General features: G+C 38.8%; 1 protein-coding gene across 1 annotated transcript in view; it reads left to right on the top strand.

Annotated features, from left to right (window-relative positions):
- NECAB1 (N-terminal EF-hand calcium binding protein 1) overlaps positions 1-24,581 on the top strand; it is a 205,664-nt gene that overhangs the window by 158,273 nt on the left and 22,810 nt on the right. Inside the window, exons 9-10 of the mRNA XM_032316523.1 lie at positions 1,876-1,929; positions 9,221-9,333. Coding sequence (XP_032172414.1) covers positions 1,876-1,929; positions 9,221-9,333 — 167 coding nt within the window. The remainder of the gene's footprint in view (positions 1-1,875; positions 1,930-9,220; positions 9,334-24,581) is intronic.

Raw genomic sequence — 24,581 nt, forward strand, 5'->3', positions numbered from 1 at the left:
TTCTGTGTCCTTCTACAACTTATTCTGTACTGTGAATTAGGCTTTTAGAGGAAAAACTACCCAATTGCCAAACAGTAGCTAAGTGCATGTCATTTCACAGCTGACTCTCTTGTCTCATGCAGTTTTTGGCACCGGGTTTGATCTCCCCATTAGAAGGACATGTTCCTGCAGGGGAGCACCTGTTATCTTTTCTTGCAGTTAGTATGATAAATCCTTTCTGCACCATAAGCCGAGCCCAGTACCATTCATGTGGGGGAGGGGGAATAATTCTTGAAATTTCTACAGTTTCCTTCCGGCATTCTTTCTCCCCATTAAAGCCCCTGTGAGGATTTATGGGGATATATTGAGATCATATTTTATGTTGTCCTTGAGCCCTGCAGAAAACATTTTCAAACATCCTCATTGTGTTCATACCACCTGTTTTAGGTTGTTCTTATCATCAATCAAAGAATGTGGAAGCAAAAATTGTACCTGAGTTGGTGATAGGGACAGAGTGGTCAAGGAGATCCCTTTTGTTAGAGTTTCTATCTGTAGAGCATTTTTGAAGATTCATCCCATTGCCTTCCATCTCCTTGACTTCAGGGGGAAGCTGTGATTTCAGTGGGGCATTTATTCAGCCATTCATTTATTCAGCTATTGTCTACTTCACATCTGCTTTATGCCCAGTATTATTCTGGCAGTGGAAGTACAGCTGTGATCAAAATAGGTAAGGTCCTTGGTCCAGTAGAGACCAAGGAAAATCAATAAACAAATCAATGAAATAAGGTAATTTCAGAGAGTGAAAGTATCAGGAAGACAATGTAAGGCAGTATGGTGATGATGAGGGGGTGGATACCTAAAGTGGGTGACCCAGGAAGGTCATGTTAAAAAGGTGATATTGGAGTTGAGGTGTAAGAGAGGAGAAGGAGCCAGCTAGGTGAATCTCTAGGAATAGAGAATTCAAGAGGAAAATGGTAAAAGTGGATCCTAGAAAAGTTAAATAACTTGCTATTTATTGGAAAATACGGTAATGGTAAATGGTAAAAGTGGATCCTAGAAAAGTTAATGGTAAAAGTGAATCCTAGAAAAGTTAAATAACTTGCTTAAGGTTTAATCACAAGAGAACAGCAAAGCTAGAGCTACATAGCTCTGTTTTTAACAAGTTTATGTTTATTTTGGACAGTCTGGATTTCTGAAGCTCTCAGTTTATTATCTCCTTGAAGGAATTATTGTGGATAATCCTCATGTACCACAGATGCTAGGATATATATTCTTAGAATGAAGCCCTGGGAGTTTGCATGCTTGGTTTCACTGGAGACATTAACGTCATCCATTAATGACTGCAGAAAGTTCTAGGGTCTTTTTAGCCATCCTTGATTTTTAGGAAATATCAAAAAAAGTTTTGATTTGCTTTTGAATTCATCATGTTTTAGTAATGTCAAATTATCACTAGAGTATAAAAGTGTTATAGAAGTTGCACTAATGTCTGTCAAGATCTCCCTCTTGGGCAATCAGTGGCAATCAGTCCTAACAGCAAAAGAAGTCAGCCTAGTCTTTCTTTTTCCTGTCCTGTTCTTTTCCTATTCCTATGAATCTGCTCCATTTTGTTCTCTTCTATTGTCATCAGTAAACTTAAGGTAATAACAAACACCTCTGAAATGGTTTTTTTACCATTGATAAATGGGTAAAAGAGGTTTTACTGGTTTCATTTTTTTAAATGGTTTCATTTTTCAAAAAGTTTTCATTTGTTTTAAGTCAGAATTACTCCATTTCCTTTTAGATAATGAGGTTCCTTTGGTACAATATTAGCCATAAAAGACTTAACATTCAAGTATATGGTGTTTCCTTTATCTCATTTCTGGTCCCTTTCTTTCCCATTTCTTTCTCCACCTGAAGGATCTCAAACTTGAACCACGGGAAGAAGAAGTTATTGAAGGGAATACTAAATCTGTAAGTACTTTTTGCCTAGGTGAAAATGTCAGAAATTTAATTTCTTCAAAATTAGTGACTTTCTCAGTGAAAATTTGAAATTGTACAAACACATATTTTATTTTGCATGCCTAAGTAGTAGTTTTGAAATTGTGATTTGTGGAAACCTAATGCTTAGTTTACAGGGTTTTTATGCAAGTACTTAGCATGTGATATGTGCAGAATGACTATTTTATGCATATGTAAATCAGTGAGTTATTGAATAATTGAATGAATGTGACTGGAAGAAAAGGGCAACATTCAAATTATATCTCCAACAACATTTTATCAACCCTCCAAGCCTGAGTGTTCCACCTGAGGTGAAAATTGATGCTATTCAGTATTGTATCTCCAGCTTCTGTCCTAGGGCCAGGCACATTGTAAGTGCTCAGAAATTTTTTTTTTTTAAGAAAAGAAATTGACATTTAGAGAAAAAGGAACATTTATGCTCCTAGGGAAAAGACATTCATTCAGAATGGTGGCAATTTATAGAGATGAAGAGAGAAAAAAGTGATGCTAATAGGCACTCAGACACAAAATAAGAAATTTATGAGTAAGTTACCTAATTGGAAATACATATCATGATTTGTTATTTTGAGACAAATATTTGTAGCACATTCTCTTGGGGGAAAGTGGATCTTTGCATTCACATTTAGTAGAAATTTGGATTTTAAAATCTTGACAACTCACAGAAAATCACTTTTCTTATTACCTTAAAGGCATATTATGTAGATCTTGTAGAAGCCATCACATTTACATGAGACAAAGATAGACAAACCTTTCATCTCTGTCCCGGGCACTTACTCCGTAGGCACTGCCTGCCTATGTGCCAGAAGGTGAGGCTCACCTTTCTTTCTGCTCCCGCCCATCAATCCAGACTCAAAGCCCAGAGAGTTTTCAAAGGGGAAGCTGTAGAGGGTTCTGAGGAAAGCTTTATAATGATGTTATAATTAGAATCCTATAGATATGAACACTTTCCCCAAAGGTAACCTACATATTATGTTCAGGGCTTCTGTTCCTCCAAAGATGGGGTGTGGTCTGTTTTAATTCATCAGGCACCCAGAATTCTAAAGGGGTAGGTTTTGTTGGGAAGCAGAATCTTTTTTGAGGAGAGGAAAAGGCTGTTGAGTGCACTTATTAGGAATATTATTCCCAGCGGTCCCTTAGTCACAGGACTGAGACCTTGCAGTCTTACATCTGTCGTCAATTAGATTTGCATGTAGGGAAAACTACACTCCAGTCAAGACAACAGAACATAATATTTCTAATGTTGAGAGAGACCATTGTCTATTCTTATATAATTTCCTAATGTGAGACTCTTCTCTCACACTAGCTAAGTGGGATAAAAATTGTCTAAGGATTATTGATGGAAGGTGACAGACTGTTCCATTCTCTGGTCCCTCACAGAAGAGAGGCCAATGTCAATTTTAAAAGATTTATCAACCCACACAGTATTACTAATTCAATAGCGCATAGAAGTATTTAACAAAGTAGGATTGGGCAAAGTGCAGCAGTCAATATTGTTGAAAAGCAGGAAAGGATATTCCTTAACTATCTTCAGCCACATGTAAAGGTAAAATAATTATGCTCTTTGGGACTACACATTTAGTAATGATTTGAATAAGTTTGTTTTTTTCTCGAAGATACCAATAAGCTACCTGTCATTAAAAGTTGTACTTTCTCAGGGGCGCCTGGGTGGCTCAGTGGGTTAAGCCGCTGCCTTCGGCTCGGGTCATGATCTCGGAGTCCTGGGATCGAGTCCCGCATCGGGCTCTCTGCTCAGCAGAGAGCCTGCTTCCCTCTCTCTCTCTCTGCCTGCCTCTCCATCTGCTTGTGATTTCTCTCTGTCAAATAAATAAATAAAATCTTTAAAAAAAAAAAAAAAAAAAAAGTTGTACTTTCTCATTAGTGGTAGTAATGCCTCACCATCGATTCTTATAAAACTTTCTCTACTTGGAATGACAAAAACAGATCTCCACTGTTCACAGCCAGCTCCCAGCATCTCATGCTCCTCTGGGCTCATTTCTCTTGGTGTCCAAAACCAGGTTAAGGCTTTATTGGCTAGAGAGGTGATTTTCCTTTTCCCTTAATGAATACATGAGAACCTTGAAAAATAAATTCCATACCAGAGAGCAAAAAATAAATGGTTATGATAGATTTTATTTTCTAAAGCTACTGTACACTGAGCCTTTGTGACGTGCCAAGTATTGTGTGAAACACACTCATCTGTAATTCACTCCATCCTCATCAGAGCCGTAGGAGGTGGTGCAATCAGTAACCCCATTTTGCAGATGGAGAATTAAGGTATGGAAGGATAACGATACCCTAGCCAGACCCCAGATCTATGCTAGACCTGTACCCCACACTGTAATAGCTCCACTCCAGTGTTTGGTGTATCTTGGGACACTAAAGTGGAGTTGTTTTTTGCCAGTAAGGTTGTGAGCTAACAGATGACTCCGTTTCATGAGATTTTCTACATTAGAGCAGAACAGTCGTATCTGGTAGGCCTATTTAAACACACAGCCAAAGTCCCAAACTCTACTAGCTGCCATATCTAGTTTTCAGGAATGTGAGTCATTACATAATGATGAATCTAGGATATGATTTCTTTCTTTCTTTTTTTCCCCCCCTCAGTGAGCAGAGTATGAGAAGTAACATCTATTGAGTATCTATCCTGGGCAAGATTTTTACGTATGCTATTCCATTTAATCCTCCTCCAAACTTTGTGATATAAGTACCACTGTTCCAATTTCATTTGGTGACTAAGGATGAAAAGAAGTAACGGGTTTAAGGCCACATAGCTAGTAAAAGTGAAGCGAAGTTTTTTTTTGTTTTTTTTTTTTTTAATATGTGTACTCTTTGCTCTTAAAGGTCAAAGGAAAGAGGACAATATGATGGAGGCAGATGAATGAAAAGATGCAGACCTCTACCACCTCAAATCTTTTTTACTGGAATGAATAGTGCATAAATAGCATTTATTAAAAAGCTTTTAAAAATGATCACTGGCTGAAAGCAAAACTAGTTCTTGCTTGTTTGTTCCATGAATAACTCAATCACCAGCCAAGTGCCAGGACCTGGGGGAGGGTCTGGAGATAATGGGGTAAATATTACAGGTGCTACCAGACAGACCAGAAGGACCTGCAGTGATTCAACAAGAATCTACAGGACACTGTGCTGAGGATTATTATAGAAAAGTTCAGATTTGCACAGCAAGGGAACACAATCTAACTTAGGAGGCCAGGGAATGCTTTGAGAATGACATAGTATTTAATGTGAAATCAAAAAGAATAAACAGGAATTTGAAAAAATATTTATATACCTGATAACATTGAATTGTTCAGATGTTGAACTAAAAGGGCAACACTAAGGGGTTATGTAAGAAGATCAGAATGTTCCAAATGATTTGTAAAAAGCATGTTATAAAGACCGCAACCTTCAGAATTCATAATTTTACTCTTGTTAGAATAGAATAGAAAATGTACATCAGAGATCTAAGATCCAGGATTGTGACTTTATGAGTCATGGAAAACTTGGGAGTAATTTATTGTCTTCTAGTCGACAAGTACTAGGGCAGGGAGTGTTAATCACTGAAGGTCAATATGGTTTTTGAAGGGAACCCATCCAGACCACACATCCTGGATCTGGCCAGCTATATTTGCCCACCCAAATCCTTTATGCTTGGTGCCATGGTATGCCTTGCATGGCACTTCCTATCAAACAACTATTGGAAAAAGATGATGATTTCCTACATAGTTCATATATTCAAAAGGGTTCTTTTTGGAGTCAATATAATTTTGATCCTATTCTGGTGCTTTTCAAAAACTGTAACTTTTCCTGAGCACATTATTGTTTATGCCAGAATGGTTTATACGATAGGAGTTTATAGATCTAATATATTTCTCTGCCTTTCTACCCTCATAGAGCCTGAGAATAATATTTTGTGAAGTAAATTAATCCTGCCACACAATATCATGTGTATTGAGGTTTATTGCCAACAAATATGTCAGGAACTCTTAAGACATAGTTTTGCTTTGTAATAGCTATTATGAGATAGAACAAGAGCACACAAGAAAGGCTGTTATTCTGAAGACATGCATGGAACACAATGGTAAATGTAGTAAGTAGAGCTAGTAACATGAAACAAGTTCGTTTTCTTTAAAATATTTCTGTCTCCAGAGATTTTTAAAAAGCTGAAATTTCTCCAAAAAAAAAAAAAAAATCCAAGAAATTTCAGAAAGGATCTCGGGCTGTGTATTTGACATTAGAGACGTACAGAAATGTCATTAAGATATTAGGACTCCTGTACCAAAGCAAGTTATAAGACTGGCCCAGATCCAAGGGAAAGTATATCAGGATCCACATTTTGATAGAAGCTAAAAAGTCACATTTTGAAGTGCATGTCTTCAGAAAGTAGTGAAGGATTCTATTCATGGTTGCAATTTAGATCACATAAGATTTGCCTTCAGACTAAAAGAATTACTGTGGAATCGGTAGATATATTTATATAATCTCACTAAGAAAGCCCAGGAGAAATCATCCGAGTCATTGTTCATCACAAATACATGATCAGGAAGTCTCTGAAGATTTATATCAAAAGGAAATGTCTACAATTATTTTGGCAGAGATTAACTTTAACTCTCATTACTGATACTAAAGCCAGGTCCTGAGAGAGTGGTACAGGAGGCTGATTGTTCATTACATAATCTTAGGAGATAGTTATAGGCTTATATCTACTGGTTCTTGATCTCTGATCCTAAAGGGAAATAAAACAAAGATCAATTAAAATCACCTAACTCATTAAGGTGACTAGGTTAGACCCAAATGGAGAATGATTCTAATATAATAAAGATTTTTTTCCTTGCCCAGGAAAACAGTCCACACAAGGATTCAGGGATACATTCTCCTCTCAAGTGTGGCTCTGCCATTCCTAGGGCAGGTCATTCTGTCAACAGAAAGGGGAAGAGAACATGGAGGGGCTTTACATCCCTCTTGAAAGTCTTGGCCCAAAAGCAATGTGCAGCACTTCTGCTTGTGTTCTGTTGGTGGAAACTCATCACTTGGTTACACCTAACTCCAAAGGATGATAGACTATGTACTCTGTGCCTAGGAAGAAGAGGAAATGGATTTGGGGAAAACGGTTTGGAGTTTCTGCCACAGTGAGCCTTCTGATTATCAAATATTCATTCTTATCACGTATATAGAACATATAGATGCCTTTGCAAAGGATACCACCCTAAGTCTCCTCCAGTTACTGCTTCTAGCTCAAAGTCTGGCTTCCTGGGTGAGAATCAGTCCTCCCTGTAAGATCAAGATGTGTTCCCTTGTAGTCTGACACAGTTATGAATAAAGAAGCAAGTTATCTCCCCTCACCACAGCCCCAAAACACACAGATAAATATACAGTGATAAAACTGGGCCAGGAGAAATGTCATAAAAACTGTAATTCAGGAAAGGCATGACTAAGAAGCATACAGCACTTACTGGTTCATTGCAGCAATGAATTCATGCTGGGAAACTATTTGTCAGTGAAGGAAGTTCTGTGATTAGATGCTGGATCCCCATTCTGGGAGGAACTCTCTTGTCCATTGTTGTTTTGAGGGGTTTTTTTTTTTTTTTGGGTTCTTTTTCCTCCATGACCACATTGGAAACAGCTTATCAAAGAGTATTGCCTTTTTTAGGGGTTATGCAGTATTGATAGCCTGCTTCCTGCGTTTGGAGGCCTAAATATATCTGAGTTTGGAGGCCTAAATATATTATCTTAAGGCTTACACAATCAAAGGATTTTGAAATTGGGGATGAAGATTTTAGCTATTTGACAATACAGTTCTTTTAAGAATTTAATAGACTTCTGGTCGATTTACATATAGGTAATTTCATGTGCTAGGATCAATACCTAAAGTTATTCCATAGACATGGTTCTCAAACCTTGTTAATTTCTTGGGGCACCTGGGTGGCTAGTCAGTTATTAAGGGTCTGCCTTTCACTCAGGTCATGATCCCCGGGTCCTGGAATCGAACCCCACATTGGGATCCCTTCTCAGTGGGGAGACTGCTTCTCCCTTTCCTCTCCAATCATGCTGTCTCTATCTCTGTCTCTCTCAGATAAATAAATAAAATCTTTAAAAAAAAAAAAAGACCCACAAAACAACCTTGTTGGTTTCCTTACTACACCTTATGAAGCTAAGGATTCTGTCTTAATTCATGACTATATACCCAGAATCCGGCACCTACCATTTACCTGTAGAAAAACAAAGTAGGCACTGTTGCTAGATATATAAAGTGCCTCATATGATACCTATGATACAACTGTTTTCCAACAACAGTAGCTATTAACATGAAGTGAGAAGGAGAGGAGACACAAACCAGAGGCTTAATTCTGGCTCTACCACTACGCAGCAGGGTAATATTGTACAAGTTATTTTTCTCATATTCTGAATTTTCCTTACATGTTGTTGTTTTGTATTTTTATAATTCACTCCCAATCCTTACTTTTTTTTCTCTTGCATTTCTGTGGTTCTTAACCCTTGATGGAGGAAAGGCTTAATCTTGAGATCGAAGTGCCATGAGAAGCCCATAGGCAGATCTATAGGAAAGTCTTCAAACTACAAGTGCTATAAACATAATAGGATTTGTTACAAGAAGCAATTGGCATCCAGCCCAGTGCGATCCATTAAACACAGGCTCCGACTGATGCCATGATATTTGAGCAGGGCCTATGGTATGTGATCAGTGGTTAATGTACTTTTGGAACTGCAACGCTGATCACACATTTTTTTGAAGTTTGGTTGTTTGTAATTTTACACATGTTTAATATCATGAAATATTTAAGCTGGAGCTGTCCAGTGTGTAGAGTAGGACTACTTTGTAAAAATGACCATAGGCTGGTCATCCCAGCCTAGGCCGCACATTGGAGACACTTGGGGGTGGGTGGTGAGGGTTGTATAAATACTAGTGCTTGGACCCCACTTCCAGAGATTCTAACGTAGCAATTTTGAAACCTCCCTAGGGCTTCTAATTGAGAACCATTGTTTTTAAAAGGGAAGTGTATCCTCGGGAGACACTGTCTTTACCACCTTCTACTAGAGGCAAGGAAGGTATCCTGCCTGTATTAGAGTTTTTATAGAATGTATTCCTTGGGTTAGTCACAGTCTCCCTTTTGGTCATATTTTTAGATGAGAATTATTTGCTTTGTTGGGGGGGTGGATGGGTACAGGGGGTCAGCTGAAGCAAGGTTCCCTGGCAGCCAGGCTGTAACCCTTGCCTCTTCCTCGGCAGCACATCATGCTTGTCCAGCGTCAGATGTCTGTGATCGAAGAGGACTTGGAAGAATTCCAGCTTGCGCTGAAACACTATGTGGAGAGCGCATCCTCCCAGAGTGGATGTTTGCGGTAAGTGCTCCTGCATGGTTCTTAGGTGAAGGCGGGGTCTGGAAGACAGGCATTTGAGAATCCTCTTGTGTTTCTGTTGATGCATTTTGCAGACTTTAATTGGGTATTTTCTCTTTTTTCCTTGGACTCTGTGGATTTGATCACTGAAGGCACCAAGGGAAATAAAATGATGAGAACAATTTGAAGAGGGGAGTTTCACATCTACTGGCATTTCCGCTTCTGCATCCAGGCAGGCCCACACTGATTTAAAATCATCTCTGATAGATGAACCCCAAGTCCAGGGCATCTAGCTCTGATTGCTCCCTTGGCAGCTTGCTTTACAGCCTGATAATCATTTCAGCCATTAGGAAATTGCACAGTGTCTGAAGTCGTGATTGCAGACCTTGGTCATAAAAAATAATAATAGTAAAAAACTCTTCCCATAGCCACCCAGCTCAGGCTTCGATTATCTTAGGCTAGTGAAATTTATGAACTATTCCTTATTTTCGGTTTTCCACTCCAGGTCATCCAGTGAGCAGTTACTAGAATAATTTTACAGAAACAATTGTGGAATTCCCTTCATCAGGAACTGTAATAACTCTGAGGGTCTTAACCAAATGCTAGATATTTCTCTGACTCTATGCTTATTTTCCTTCAGAATGCACAGTGCTGCTACTGTTGGTTCTCTCTTTCTGAGCAGCAGTGCGCAGCTGCCCATTGTCTTTGCAGCATAACCTGTACCTTAGACCTGGCCACTCTGCTCCCCAGAAATGTGTGCCCAGCAGATAGCTTTCTGCCAAGCGCAGGTTCTGCCTCAAGTCCAAAGCCCAGCTCCAAACTCATCTGCTTCTGGAAAACTACAACCAAAATCTACCCCTACCTTGGGGTTTGTTCAAACTGCATTTCATAATGCTCTTTGAATACAGCTTTAGCGCATGTACACGTGAGTGTGTACACACACAGACACACACACAGAAATGCATACTTTATGTCTCTGCGTGCTTTGGTGTTATTTCTGGTAATTGTATTTTATTTATACCCCAGCAGACTAGCTCCCCAGTTAAGAAGTCTGGCTTTGGAGTTAAGCATGGGACTGTATTCATTTTGTAATTTAGGGGAAGATCTTTACAGGCTCTAAGACTCCATTCCTCATTAAGAACTTCTTAAGACACCAAGAGGGCTGCGAGGATTAACTGAGTGCTCAGCACCCTGAGGCCCAGGAAACATGCATGGGGGTTACTATCCCTTCATCATCTGGCTAGCTGACCTCTGACCCCCTCTCTAGAGCTGCAGGGGACTCACTCAGTGCTGTTCCTGTTCCACCGCTCACGATCTTCCAGTCGTGCCTTTGTAACAGAAACACAGGAAAATGCTGAGTTTCCTTTGTTGTTGTTGCTGCTGTTGTTATTCTTCACAACAAACTCAGAAGAGCTCAGATCGAAACCATTTTAGCTCCGTGATGTAGGGATCTGTCAAAGTGCGAGTATATGTAGTTTTAAAAGCCTACTCATCTGAAACTGGAATTGAATGCTTGGAAAATGCAAAAAGAGTGTGTGCGTGCGTGTGTGTGAGTGTGTGTGTGTGTGTGTGTGTGTGTGTGTGTGTGCATGTGTGTGTACACACCATCCACAGTAGGAACTACAGAAAATAGAGCACAATACTAACCAAAGAAGTGGGGACATAAGGAAGATAAAGTGTGGTTTGGTGTATCACGATCTCCAGGAATGGATTAGACTTGCTACATTTATAAATAAGGTACAAAGTTTGAATATTTCTTAAGGCTCAGAGATAGTGCTTTAATGTGTGCTGGGAAAAGGGCCTGAAGCCCCGTGGCCAGCCCAGGGTGAGAGACGCAGCAGGGGAGAGCAGCTGAGGAGACCGATCTGTGCGGCCTGCTGAGGACTGTTCCCTCAGCGGCCACGGAAAATTGCTCCCGGGGCGCCAGCTGTGAAGAACAGGGAGGGAAAGAATCCTCTTCCAGTGAGATAAGTTGAGATGCTCGGTCTCTCCTTTTCCTTTGCAAGACTCGTTTGTTTTTTAAGGACTCGTCATTCCCTACTTGCTGATTTTTCTACGGATTTCTTTCTTTTACCAGAATTATCAGAAAGTAGACGTTATCAGATGGAATGAGCATCAGAGAATCAGTCCACGTGGCTAGAAACCATGTGAAATGCAAGTTATGCCGGCCTGCCTGTCTAAATTCAGTTCATCGGGTCGTTTTCTTCTCTGTCAGTTGATGAGCAATCAGCCAGGCCGCTCATACTGTTAGTCACGCACCATCGACTTGATCTTGGCTGATAAAGTAAAACTCAGAATGATCAGGTTTGCCATTTCTTCTCCTCCCCTGATGTCAGGCTCAGCATAACCGTGGCTAGACAAGAAATGCTGCCATAAAGCAAAGTAGAAATTACTTTGTCTGACGAGGCAGTTGGCTTCCATTTTCTTATTTGATCTTCACTGCAGTCATCTGAATTATGTATCCTGTCCACTGAAGGAGGGAATGGGCTCAGATGCATTAAACATCTTGCCCCAGCGTGTCTGACTCCAAAACCCACAGTTAATTTTTCCCAGTACTTGGTCATCCTTGAATTAAAGTTTCCTGGACTCTCTGTGGTTAACCAGAGGTAGAATGGACAAGATCCCTCCTGTTCCAACTATAAGGTCTTAGTTTCTTAAATTCAGGCAATTAAATTAGAGAGGTTTTTGTCCTGCAGGTATTGGACCACCAGACTCAGTGGTTTAGAGGCTGTTGGAGTCCTTGTCAGGGTACTCGTCAACTGAGTTTCCGAAGGAGCTGTTAGTGGAAAAGCCACTTAAATCGCATAACCCATTTCTCACACACACATGTATACACACACACACAAACACTGATGATCTTTTTCTTAGTTATTTTAAAGATTTGTTTGAGAGAGGGAGAGCACGTGGGGGGAGGAGCAGAGGCAGAGAATCTTCAGGTAGACTCTCTGCTGAGCGTGGAGCCCAAGGTGGGGCTCAGTCGCATGACTGACCTGTGAAATCATGACCTGAGCAAACAAGAGGCGGTCACTTCACTGAGCCCATCAGGTGCCCCAAGTTTTGCTTATTTTATAATTGTGACAGTTTATCAATATCTGTGGGGAGGTACTATTTGAATATATGTGGTGTACACTGTGTATTCTTAGAACCATGCTCAATGCCAGAAAAAGTGAGAAAAGGTTCTGCTTTCAAGGATCTTAGAATCCAGTTGGGAATAGAGGTTACTCATTCATAGCCTAAAATTTCACAGCTGTTAAAGAGAATAAAACGATTTCTGAAGTCACCCTTAGATCTGAGTTCTAGAATTCATATGTGTCCCAAGCTCTATGTCTCTATGTCGAGGGCCTAAGGAACATGGATGTAGAATTGTATTATAAGACTTGACCCAAACTGAATGTAAGAAGAAAAAAAAAAAAAAAAAAAGACTTGACCCTGAGACTTTACCATGGCCATAGAAACATCTGTAAGAATTAATGATATCTTGTGGCATGGTGACCATGAATCATTTATCAGCATTTTTGTGCAGGTGAAATAAATTGGTGGCTAGAGCTTGATGTAGAGAAATGAGGTGGGGACTCCCTCCTGTCGTGCCTTTTCTCCAGTGGCTACATTCTATAAGTTAAAATGGGGCATATAAGCCAAGAAGAAGAGGGTCTTGTGTAATTTATCTTCAACCCCGACTATTCCTGAGCCACATCACTCCCCCCTAGAAGCTATTTCACTGCCCCTTTCCAGCAGCTGGGAATATTCAAGGTCTCCCAAAGCTCAGGGCAGAAGCTCTTATCGACTACCTATAGGGACAGCTTAGCCAAAGAATTCTTGCTTCCGCCAGTGAGTGGTAATTATCACAGGAAGCCTGAACACATCCAGAAGGAAGACTGAAGCACGTTAGCAGCAGCTCAGAACATGTTTTATGCAATTCAAAGTCTGTAGATAATTGAAAGCTAATCATTCAAGCCCTAAGCCTTTTCGACAGAAATATTGCTGACACAATTTTTTCATAATTAACCTTTTCTTAGTGTCATCATTGCATACATATTGTTATCTGTATTGTACAGTCTTACACAGCCATGCCCTTAAATGTCATTGCTATGTATCCGATTCACTCTTAGCTGAAGGCACCCAGTCTGTAGAACAGTTCCGATGAGCACTTTCACCCACATCCCTTTGAGCCAAAACCTGCATTGCTTTCAGCTCTGCCATCTGGCTCTCCACTGGATGGCCTGTGGTCAGGAAGAAAGAGAAAGGAGCAATACCAACAAGCCCTCCTCTTATGTCTGATCTTCAGGATGCAGGCATTTCCCAGAAGCCCTTGCTTCCCAGCCAACATTCCCCAGAATCTCATTGGCCCAGCTGAAGTCACAGGGTCACTTCTCACTCCAGGGGAGGTGAGGAAAACAGTATCCAACAGAAGAGACTGAGATGGTGATGACTGTCTCAGTCTAGTGCTGATAGGTACATTGGAGGTACTGTGAACTCAACAGTGGTAAGGTTCTGTTAAGAAAAAAGTGAGTGGGCGCCTGGGTGGCTCAGTGGGTTAAGCCGCTGCCTTCGGCTCAGGTCATGATCTCAGGGTCCTGGGATCGAGTCCCGCATCGGGCTCTCTGCTCAGCAGGGAGCCTGCTTCCCTCTCTCTCTCTCTCTGCCTGCCTCTCCATTCTACTTGTGATTTCTCTCTGTCAAATAAATAAATAAAATCTAAAAAAAAAAAAAGAAAAAAGTGAGTAATAGTTGGGGCAACAGATAGTGTCTGCTGTATCACCCCCAGAATCGCTGTGAAGGTAAAACTACTTAATCCACGTAAAGTGCTTAGAACAGGGTCTGGAACAGAGCTATACGTGTTAGCAACTGTCACCATCGCTGCTAGCGCATATAATAATATAATGATTATCATTATTATTGGCTTGCTGTTTTACATTGTTTTCACAAATAAGTCTTTTTTCCTTCAGTGTTTTCCACCACCACCACCCCCCCGCCCCAGTCTTGTTTTCTCTCTAGTTCCTTTTACTTCTATCATGCTTTCTGTCATGCTTCTCAATTTTAACACCATTTAAGACTTAGCCTTTTATAAACTGCTCATTCCTTGGAAGTGCCACTTTCTTCTGGGCTACTGAGCTAACAGCTAAATTAAACACACAAAATTTGCCAAGGACTGGGCTAAGCTTTTTACCCGGAACACTTTAATACTCATTGTACTATTATTGTCACCATTTTGCAGGTGAGGAAACTGAGGCAAGTAATGGGCCCAGACTGACAAAGCTACCAAGTTGTAGAGAAGAGTAGGCCTGCTGGGCTCTACTTCAAACCACTGCCTGATCCCACTGATGCTTTTCTCAGTCCTTAAAAGCTTGAGAATGATTGTAGAATTTTTTTGAATTTCTTACTATCTTATGGATGTCCAGAAAAATGGGAGGCGCAGATTGCAAGATAAGTTGGTTTTTAGTAATAATATAAATGAGTCAGTTTAGAGCAGGAAGTTCTTGAAGAGCCTAAAATGCTAAGCTGAGTATTTTAAACTTTACCTTAAAAAAAAAAATCGTGGGTTCAAATTTGTTCCATTACATTGTCACATTATATTTGGAGATTATAGATTCTTTGAGACTGTTGTGGAAGCTATGAATTTTCTTCCCAGAAAAAACTAGACGTGACCATCAATTTGCAGCTTATTTCCGGGATTTCCAGAACACCCCCCCACCCCCCGCCAAGAGGTCTTTCATAGACTTCTAGATTTATAAGATCTCTGATTTCATTTCCCATCCAATTCCTTTGATTCTCTTATAAATCTTTTCCTAGAAAACCTGAAATTGAGCCAACAGCATTTGGTACATCATATCTTAATTAAGCAAGCTAGATAAACAACTATGAAAAACTTTATTTACAGGCAGAACTAAAGGAAGAAAGTATTAAAATTTCTGTGTGTTGTTACCACCACCTGCTGGTCACACTTAGGAAAACCCTAAACTACATTTAGTTTGACTTTACACTGATACATTCTTTATTCTCTTTTAAATCCGTATCCTTGGGTGGCTCAGTTGGTTAAATCTGTATCCTTGTTAATAGTTTACACTCTCATTTTGATTTCTAATCTGAATATAGTATAAAACTTTAGACTGTACAAGCTGGACCAGTGGCATTTTTTATTTTATTTTTAATTTTAATTCAGGTACTCCTCATGGTATTTGTCTTTGAATTATTTTGCTTGCCATTATATTCTTTAAACCCAACCGTGTTGTTACAAAAGGCAAGATTCTATTTTTTTTTTAAAGATCTTATTTATTTATTTGACAGAGAGAGAGATCACTAGTCGACAGAGAGGCAGGCAGAGAGAGAAAGAGAGAAGCAGGCTGCCTGCTGAGCAAAGAGTCCTATCCAGGACTCGATCCCAGGACCCTGAGATTGTGACCTGAGCTGAAGGCAGCGTGAGCCACCCAGGTGCCCTATTCTTTTTATGGCTGAGTAATATTCCATTGTGTGAGTGCGTGTGCACACACACACGTATGTGTACTACATTTTTATCCATTCATCTGTTGATGGACACTTGCACTGCTTCCATTTTTTTAGCTATTGTAAATAATGCTGCAATAAACATAAATGCACACATATCATTTTGAATTAATGTTTTTGTATTCTTTGGGTGAATACCCAGTAGTGGAATTACTGGATCACATGGTAATTCTATTTTTAATATTTAGGAGACTCTCCGTACTGTTTTCCACAGTTGCTGCTTCATTTTGCATTCCCAGCAACAGTGAGCAATGGTTCCCTTTTCTCCACATCCACACCAACTCTTGTTTCTTGTGTTTTTTATTTTAGCATTGTCACAAGTGTGAGGTAATAGCTCATTACAGATTTTGATTAGCATTTCCCTGAGGATTAAAGATGTTGACCATTTTTTCATGTGTCTGTTCATGTCTTCTGCCCATTTTTTAATTAAGTTATTTGTGGGGTTTTTGTATTGAGTTGTGTAAGTTTTTTATATGTTGTAGATATTAACCCTTTATTAGATAGGTCATTTGCAGTTATCGTCTTCCATTCCATAGGGTGCCTTTTTGTTGATTGTGAGCTGTGCAGAAGCTTTTTATTTTAATGCAATCCTAAGAATTTATTTTTACTTTTGTTTCCCTCACCTCAGGAGACATACCTAGAAAAGTGTCCATTAGGCTGATGTCAGAGAACTTACTGCCTGTGCTCTCCTTAGGATTTTTATTGTTACAGGCCTCACACTGAGATCCTTAATCCATTTTGAGTTTGTTTTTTGTGTATGGTGTAAGAAAGTGGTCCAGTTTGCATGTGGCTGCCCAGTTCTCCCTGTACCATTTGTTGAAGAGATTGTCTTTTTCCCAATGCATATTCTTGCCTCCTTTAATTCATTGACCATATAATCATGGGGGGTTTATTTCTGGGTTGTCTTTTCTGTCCCATTGATCTATGTGTGTGTTTTTGAGCCAGTACCATACTGCTTTGATTCCGATAGGTTTGTAGTATAACTTGAAATCTGGGATTGTGGTATCTCTAGCTTTGCTTTTTTTCAAGGTTGCTTTGGCTATTTAGAGTCTTTTGAGGTTCCACATAAATTTAGGATTATTTGTTCTAGCTCTTTGAAAAATGCTATTGGTATTTTTACAGGGATTGTATTAAATTTGCAGATTGCTTTGGGTAACATGGCCATTTTAACAGTATTGATGTTCTCAAACCATGAGCGTGGAATGTCTTCCCATTTGTTTGCACCTTAAGTTTCTTTCGTCAGTGTTTTAGTTTTCAGAGTAGAGGTCTTTCACCTGCTTGGTTAAGTTTACTCCTAGGTATTTTATTTTTGATGTAAACGGGATTGGTTTCTAAATTTTTCTTTTTGCTACTTCATTATTAGTGTATAGAAATGCAACAGATTTCTCTATATTGATTTTCTGCCCTGTGGTGACCTTACTAAATTTGTTTATCAGTTCTAGCAGTTTTCTGGTGGAGTGTTTAGGTTTTCAACAAATAGTATCCTGTCATCTGCAAATAGTGAAAGTTTTACTCCTTCCTTACTGATGTGGACACTTTTCATTCCTTTTTGTTGTCTGATTGTTGTGGCTAGGACTTCCAGTACTATTATGCTGAATGAAAGTGGACGTCTTTTTCTTGTTCCTGATCTTAGGGGGAAAGCTCTCAGTTTTCCCCCATTGAATATGATGTTCTCTGTGAGTTTTTCATATATGTTGAGGTATGTTCCCTCTAAACCTACTTTGTTGAAGTTGTTTTTTTTTTCTTTTTTATCATGAATGGATGTTGTCCTTTGCCAAATGCTTTTTCTACATTTATTGAAATAATTATATAGTTTTTACCCTTTCTCTTAGTGATGTATCACATGGATTTCTGAAATTTGGAAACTCCCTTGCAGCCAAGAAATAAATGCCACTCGATTGGGGTGAATGATTTTTTTAATATATTGTAGGATTCTATTTGTTAATATTTTGCTGAGGAATTTTGCATCTCTGTTCTTCAGAGATACTGGCTTCAAGTTCTCTTTTATTCCCTTTTATTACAGTATCTTTATCTGATTTTGGTATCAGGGTAATGCTGGCCTTATAGAATGAATTTGGAAGCTTTGCTTCCTCTTTTGTTTTATTGGAATAGTTTGAGAAGGATAGGTATTAACTCTTATTAAATGTTTGGTAGAAGTCACCTGTGAAATCATTTGGTCGGGGACTTTTGTCAGAATTTTTTGATTAGTGACGCAATTTCATTGCTAGTAATCAGATTGCTTAAATTTTGTTTTGTTCTGCTTCAGTTTTGGGAAGTTATATGTTCCTAGGAATTTATGAATTGATCCTAGGTTGTCTAATATGTTGGCATATAATTTCTCATAACATCCTCTTATTTGTATTTCTGTGTTATTGGTTGTTATTCTCCTCTTTCATTTCTGATTTTATTTGGGTCCTCTTCTTCCCTCTCTCCCGCTCTCTCTCTTTTATGAGTTCTGGCTAAAGGTTTATCAATTATGTTGATCTTTTCAAAGAAACAGCTCCTAGTTTGATATGTTCTATTGATTTTTTTTTTTTTAGTTTCTATTTTGTTTATTTCTACTTTAATATTTCCTCCTCCTACTGGATTGGGATTTTATTCTTTTCCTAACTCTTTTAGGAGGTGTTTCTTCCTTCTTGAGGCAGGCCTATATTGCTCTAAACCTCCGTCTTAGAACCATTTTTGCTGTATCCAAAAGATTTGGACCATTGCATTTTCATTTTAATTTGTTTCCATGAGTTTTTAAAGTTCCTCTTTGATTTTGTGGTTGACCCATTGATAGTTAGTAGCATGTTATTAAATCTCCATGTATTTGTGCTCTTTCCAGGTTTTTTTTCTTGAGGTTGATTTCTGGTTTCATAACATTCTGTTCAAAAAGAGGCATGATATGAAGTCCATCTTTTTTACTTCATTGAGGTTTATTTTGTGGCCTAACATGTGATCTATTTTGGAGAATGTTGCATGTGCCCTTAAAAGAATGTGTATTCTGCTGTTTTAGGATGGACTGTTCTGAATATATCTCTTAGATGCTTCTGGTCCAGTGTGTCATTCAAAGCCACTGTTTCCTTATTTATTTGATAGATCATTTGGACGATCTATCCATTGTTGTAAGTGGGTGCTAAAGTCCCTTACTATTATTGTATTACTCTTGATTACTTCATGTTTGTTAATCACTGTTTTGTGTATGTGAGTGCTTCCAAGTTGGGTGCATAAATATTTACAATTGTTGTACCTTATTGTTGGATTATTCCCTTTATGATTATGTGGTGTCCTTGTCTTTCTTACAATTTTCATTTTAAAGTCTATTGTGCAGGATGTAAGTATTCATACCGCAGCTTTCTTTTCATGTCCTTTTGCATGATAAATATTTTTCCAACCCATCACTTTCAATATGCATGTGTCTTTAGGTCTGAAATGCATCTTTTGCAGGCACCACGTAGAAGGGTCTTGTTTTTTTAATCCATTCTGTCACCCTATGTCTTTTGATTAGAGCATTTAATCCATTTATATTCAAAATAATTATAGATAGATATAAACTGACTTTTTATTACTTGTTTTATGTTCATTTTTGTAGATTTTCTGTTTCTTCTTCCTCTTTTCTTGTGATTAGTTAGCTTTCTTTGGTGATATACTTGGATTCCTTTTTCTATATTTTTTTCTTATCTATTATTTTTTTTTATTCATGGCTTTCATTTTGTATATAACATATTTGCACCTAGCAGTCTATGCTAAGTTGATGTTTGCTTCAGTTTGGACTCATTCTTTACTCCTGTTCCTCTAAATTTTAGGTGTATAGTGCCAGCTTTATAGCCTTGTATTTTATGAGTCTTTTGACCAATTTTTATATATGTACTTAATTTTTACCCTTTTGTGCTTCCTATTTTTCTTATTCCTACTTATGTTCTTTGCTTTTTCACTCAGAGAGTCCCCTTTAACATTTCTTTTGCGGCTGGTTTAGTGGTGATGAATTTAACTTTTGTCTGGGAAACTCTTCATCTCTCCTACTATTATGAATGACAGCCTTGCTGGATAGAATGTCCTTGGCTGCAGATTCTTCTATTTCAGCATTTTTAAAATTTTTCTTTTATTTTTCTATAAACATGTAATGTATTTTTAGTGCCAGGAGTACAGGTCTGTGAATCACCAGGTTTACACACTTCATAGCACTCACGATAGCACATACCTTCCCCAATGTCCATGACCAACCACCTTCTCCCGACCCCTCTCCCCCCAGCAACCCTCAGTTTGTTTTGTGAGATTAAGAGTTTCTTATGGTGGGCGCCTGGGTGGCTCAGTGGGTTGAGCCGCTGCCTTCGGCTCAGGTCATGATCTCAGGGTCCTGGGATCGAGGCACGCATCGGGCTCTCTGCTCAGCAGGGAGCCTGCTTCCTCCTCTCTCTCTGCCTGCCTCTCTGCCTGCTTGTGATCTCTCTCTGTCAAATAAATAAATAAAATCTTTAAAAAAAAAAAAAAAGAGTTTCTTATGGTTTTTGCCCTCTCCCAAACCCATCTTGTTTCATTTATTCTTTTCCTAGCCCCCCAAATCCCCCACGGTGCATCTCCACTTCCTCATATCAGGGAGATAATATGATAGTTGTCTTTCTCCAATTGACTTATTTTGCTAAGCATAATACCCTCTAGTTCAATCCATGTCGTCACAAATGGCAAGATTTCATTTCTTTTGATGGCTGCATAGTATTCCATTGTATATATATACCACATCTTCTATATCCATTCATCTGTTGATGGACATCTAGGTTCTTTCCATAGTTTGGCTATTGTAGACATTGCTGCTATAAACATTCGGGTGCACATACCCCTTTGGATCACTATGTTTGTATCTTTAGGGTAAATACTGAGTAGAGCAATTACTGGGTCATAGGGTAGCCTTATTTTCAACTTTTTGAAGAACCTCCATGCTGCTTTCCAAAGTGGTTGCACCATCCTCGCCAGCATCTGTCATTTCCTGACTTGTTAATTTTAGCCATTCTGACTGGTGTGTGAGGTGGTATCTCATTGTGGTTCTGTTTGTATTTCCCTGATTCCAAGTGATGTGGAACGTTTTCTTATGTGTCTGTTGGTCATCTGGGTATCTTCTTTGCAAAAATATCTGTTCATGTCCTCTGCCCATTTCTTGATTGTATTATTTGTTCTTTGGTGTTGAGTTTGCTAAGCTCTTTATAGATTATCTGATATGTCCTTTGCAAATATCTTCTCCCATTCTGTCAGTTGTCTTTTGGTTTTGTTAACTGTTTCCTTTGCTGTGCAAAAGCTTTTGATCTTGATGAAATCCCATAGTTCATTTTGCCCTTGCTTCCCTTGCCTTTGGCAATATTCTTAGGAAGAAGTTGCTGCTACTGAAGTCAGAGAGGTTGCTGCCTGTGTTCTCCTCAAGGATTTGTATGGATTCCTTTCTCACATTGAGGTCCTTCATCCATTTTGAGTGTATTTTTGTGTGTGGTGTAAGGAAATGGTCCAATTTCAGTTTTCTGCATGTGGCTGTCCAATTTTCCCAACACCATTTGTTGAAGAGGCTGTCTTTTTCCCATTGGACATTTTTTCCTGCTTTGTCGAAGATGACTTGACCATAGATTTGAGGGTCTATTTCTGGGCTCTCTATACTGTTCCATTGATCTATGGGTCTGTTTTTGTGCCAGTACCATGCTGTCTTGATGATGATAGCTTTGTAATAGAGCTTGAAGTCTGGAATTGTGATGCCACCAACTTTAGCTTTCTTTTTCAATATCGCTTTGGCTATTCGAGGTCTTTCTGGTTCCATATAAATTTTAGAATTATTTGTTCCATTTCTTTGAAAAAGATGGATGGTACTTTGATAGGGATTGAATTAAATGTGTAGATGCTTTAGGTAGCATAGACATTTTCACAATATTTATTCTTCCAATCCAGGACATGGAACATTTTTCCATTTCTTTGTGTCTTCCTCAATTTCTTTCATGAGTACTTTATAGTTTTCTGAGTATAGATTCTGTGCCTCTTTGGTTAGGTTTATTCCTAGGTATCTTATGGTTTGGGGTGCAATTGTAAATGGGATTGACTCCTTAATTTCTCTTTCTTCTGTCTTGTTGTTGGTGTAGAGAAATGCAGCTGATTTCTGTGCATTGATTTTAATATCCTGACACTTTACTGAATTCCTATACAAGTTCTAGCAGTTTTGGAGTGGAGTCTTTTGGGTTTTCCACATATAGTATCATCTCATCTGCAAAGAATATAGTTTGACTTCTTCTTTGCCGATTTGGATGCCTTTAGTTTTTTTTGTTGTTGTTGTTGTCTGACTGCTGAGGCTAGGACTTCTAGTATTATGTTGAATAGCAGTAGTGATAATGGACATCCCTGCCGTGTTCCTGACCTTAGCAGAAAAGCTTTCAGTTTTTCTCCATTGAGAATGATATTTGCGGTGGGTTTTTCATAGATGGTTTTGATAATATTGAGGTATGTGCCCTCTATCCCTACACTTTGAAGAGTTTTGATCAGGAAGGGATGCTGTAGTTTGTCGAATGCTTTTTCGGCATCTGTTGAAAGTATCAGTTCTTTCATTAATGTATTGCATCACCTTGATTGATTTTCAGATGTTGAACCAAACTTGCAGCTCTGGAATACAACCCACTTGGTCATGGTGATTAATCTTTTTAATGTACCGTTGGATCCTATTGGCTAGTATTTGGGTGAGAATTTTCACATTTGTGTTCATCAAGGGTATTGGTCTGTAATTCTCTTTTTTGATGAGATCCTTGTCTGGTTTTGGGATCAAGGTGATGCTGGCCTCATAAAATGAGTTTGGAAGTTTTCCTTCCATTTCTATTTTTTGTAACAATTTCAGTAGAATAAGAATTAATTCAGTAGAATAAGAATTAATTCTTCTTTAAATGTTTGGTAGAATTCCTCTGGGAGGCCATCTGGCCCTGGGCTTTTGTTTGTTTGGAGATTTTTGATGACTGTTTTAATCTCCTTACTGGATATGGGTCTGTTCAGGCTTTCTATTTCTTCCTGGTTCAGTTTTGGTAGTTTATATGTCCCCCATTTTCTTCCAGATTGTCAAATTTGTTTGTGTAGAGTTGCTCATAGTTGTCTGTATTTCTTTGGTGTTAGTTGTGATCTCTCCTCTTTCATTCAGGATTTTATTTATTTGGGCCCTCTTATAAGTCTGGCCAGGCATTTATCAATCTATATTTCTTTCAAAGATCCAGCTCCTAGTTTCGTTGATTTCTTCTATTGGTTTTTTGGTTTCTATTTTATTGATTTCTGCTCTGATCTTTATGATTTCTCTTCTCCTGCTGGGTTTAGGCTTTCTTTGTTATTCTTTCTCTAGTTCCTTTAGGTGTAGGGTTAGGTTGTGTATTTGAGACTTTTCTTCTTTCTTGAGAAAGGCTTTTACCACTATATATTTTCCTCTCAAGACTGCCTTTGCTGTGTCCCACAGATTTTGAACAATTGTGTTTTCATTATCATTTGTTTCCAAGAATTTTTTCTATTCTTCTTCAATTTCCTGGTTGACCCATTCATTCTTTAGAAGGATGCTGTTTTGGGGCTCCATGTATTTGGGTTCTTTCCAACTTTCCTCTTGTGACTGAGTTCTAGTTCAGAGCATTGTGGTCTGAAAATATGCAGGGAATGATCCCAGGATTTTGATACCAGCTGAGACCTGAATTAGGACCGAGGAAGTGATCTACTCTGGAGGCTGTTCCATGTGCACTAGAGAAGAATGTGTATTCTGTTGCTTTGGGATGGAATGTTCTGAATATATCTGTGATGTCCATCTGGTCCACTGTGTCATTTAAGGCCTTTATTTCCTTGTTGATCTTTTGCTTGGATGATCTGTCCATTTCAGTGAGGGGAGTGTTAAAGTCCCCTACTATCATTGTATTATCGTTGATGTGTTTCTTTGATTTTGTTATTAATTGGTTTATATAGTTGGCTGCTCCCATGATAGGGGCATAGATATTTAAAATTGTTAGATCTTCTTGTTGGACAGATCCTTTGAGTATGATATAGTGTCCTTCCTCATCTCTTATTATAGTCTGTGGCTTAAAATATAATTGATCTGATATAAGGATTGCCACTCTGCTTTCTTCTGATGTCCATTAGCTTGGTGACTTGTTTTCCACCCCATCACTTTAAATCTGGAGGTGTCTTCGGGTCTAAAATGAGTTTCTTGTAGGCAGCATATTGATGGGTTTTGTTTTTTTATCCATTCTGCTACCCTGTGTCTTTGATTGGGGCATTTAGCCCATTAACATTCAGGGTAACTATTGAGAGATATGAGTTTACTGCCATTGTATTGCCTTAAGGTGACTGTTACTGTATATTGTCTCTGTTCCTTTCTGATCTACCACTTGTAGGCTCTCTCTTTGCTTAGAGGACCCCTTTCAGTACTTCCTGTAGAGCTGGTTTGGTGTTTGCAAATTCTTACAGTTTTTGTTTGTCCTGGAAGCTTTTTATCTCTCCTTCTATTTTCAATGATAGCCTAGCTGGATATAGTATTCTTGGCTGCATGTTTTTCTCGTTTAGTGCTCTGAATATATCATGCCAGTTCTTTCGGGCCTGCCAGGTCTCTTTGGATAAGTCTGCTGCCAATCTAATATTTTTACCATTGTATGTTACAGACTTCTTTTCCCGGGCTGCTTCCAGGATTTTCTCTTTGTCGCTAAGACTTGTAAATTTTATAATTCAGTGACAGGGTGTGGACCTATTCTTGTTGATTGTGAGGGGGGTTCTCTGTATCTCTGGATTTT

The sequence above is a fragment of the Mustela erminea genome, chromosome 16, assembly GCF_009829155.1.
Source record: "Mustela erminea isolate mMusErm1 chromosome 16, mMusErm1.Pri, whole genome shotgun sequence".
Classification (NCBI taxonomy): domain Eukaryota; kingdom Metazoa; phylum Chordata; class Mammalia; order Carnivora; family Mustelidae; genus Mustela; species Mustela erminea.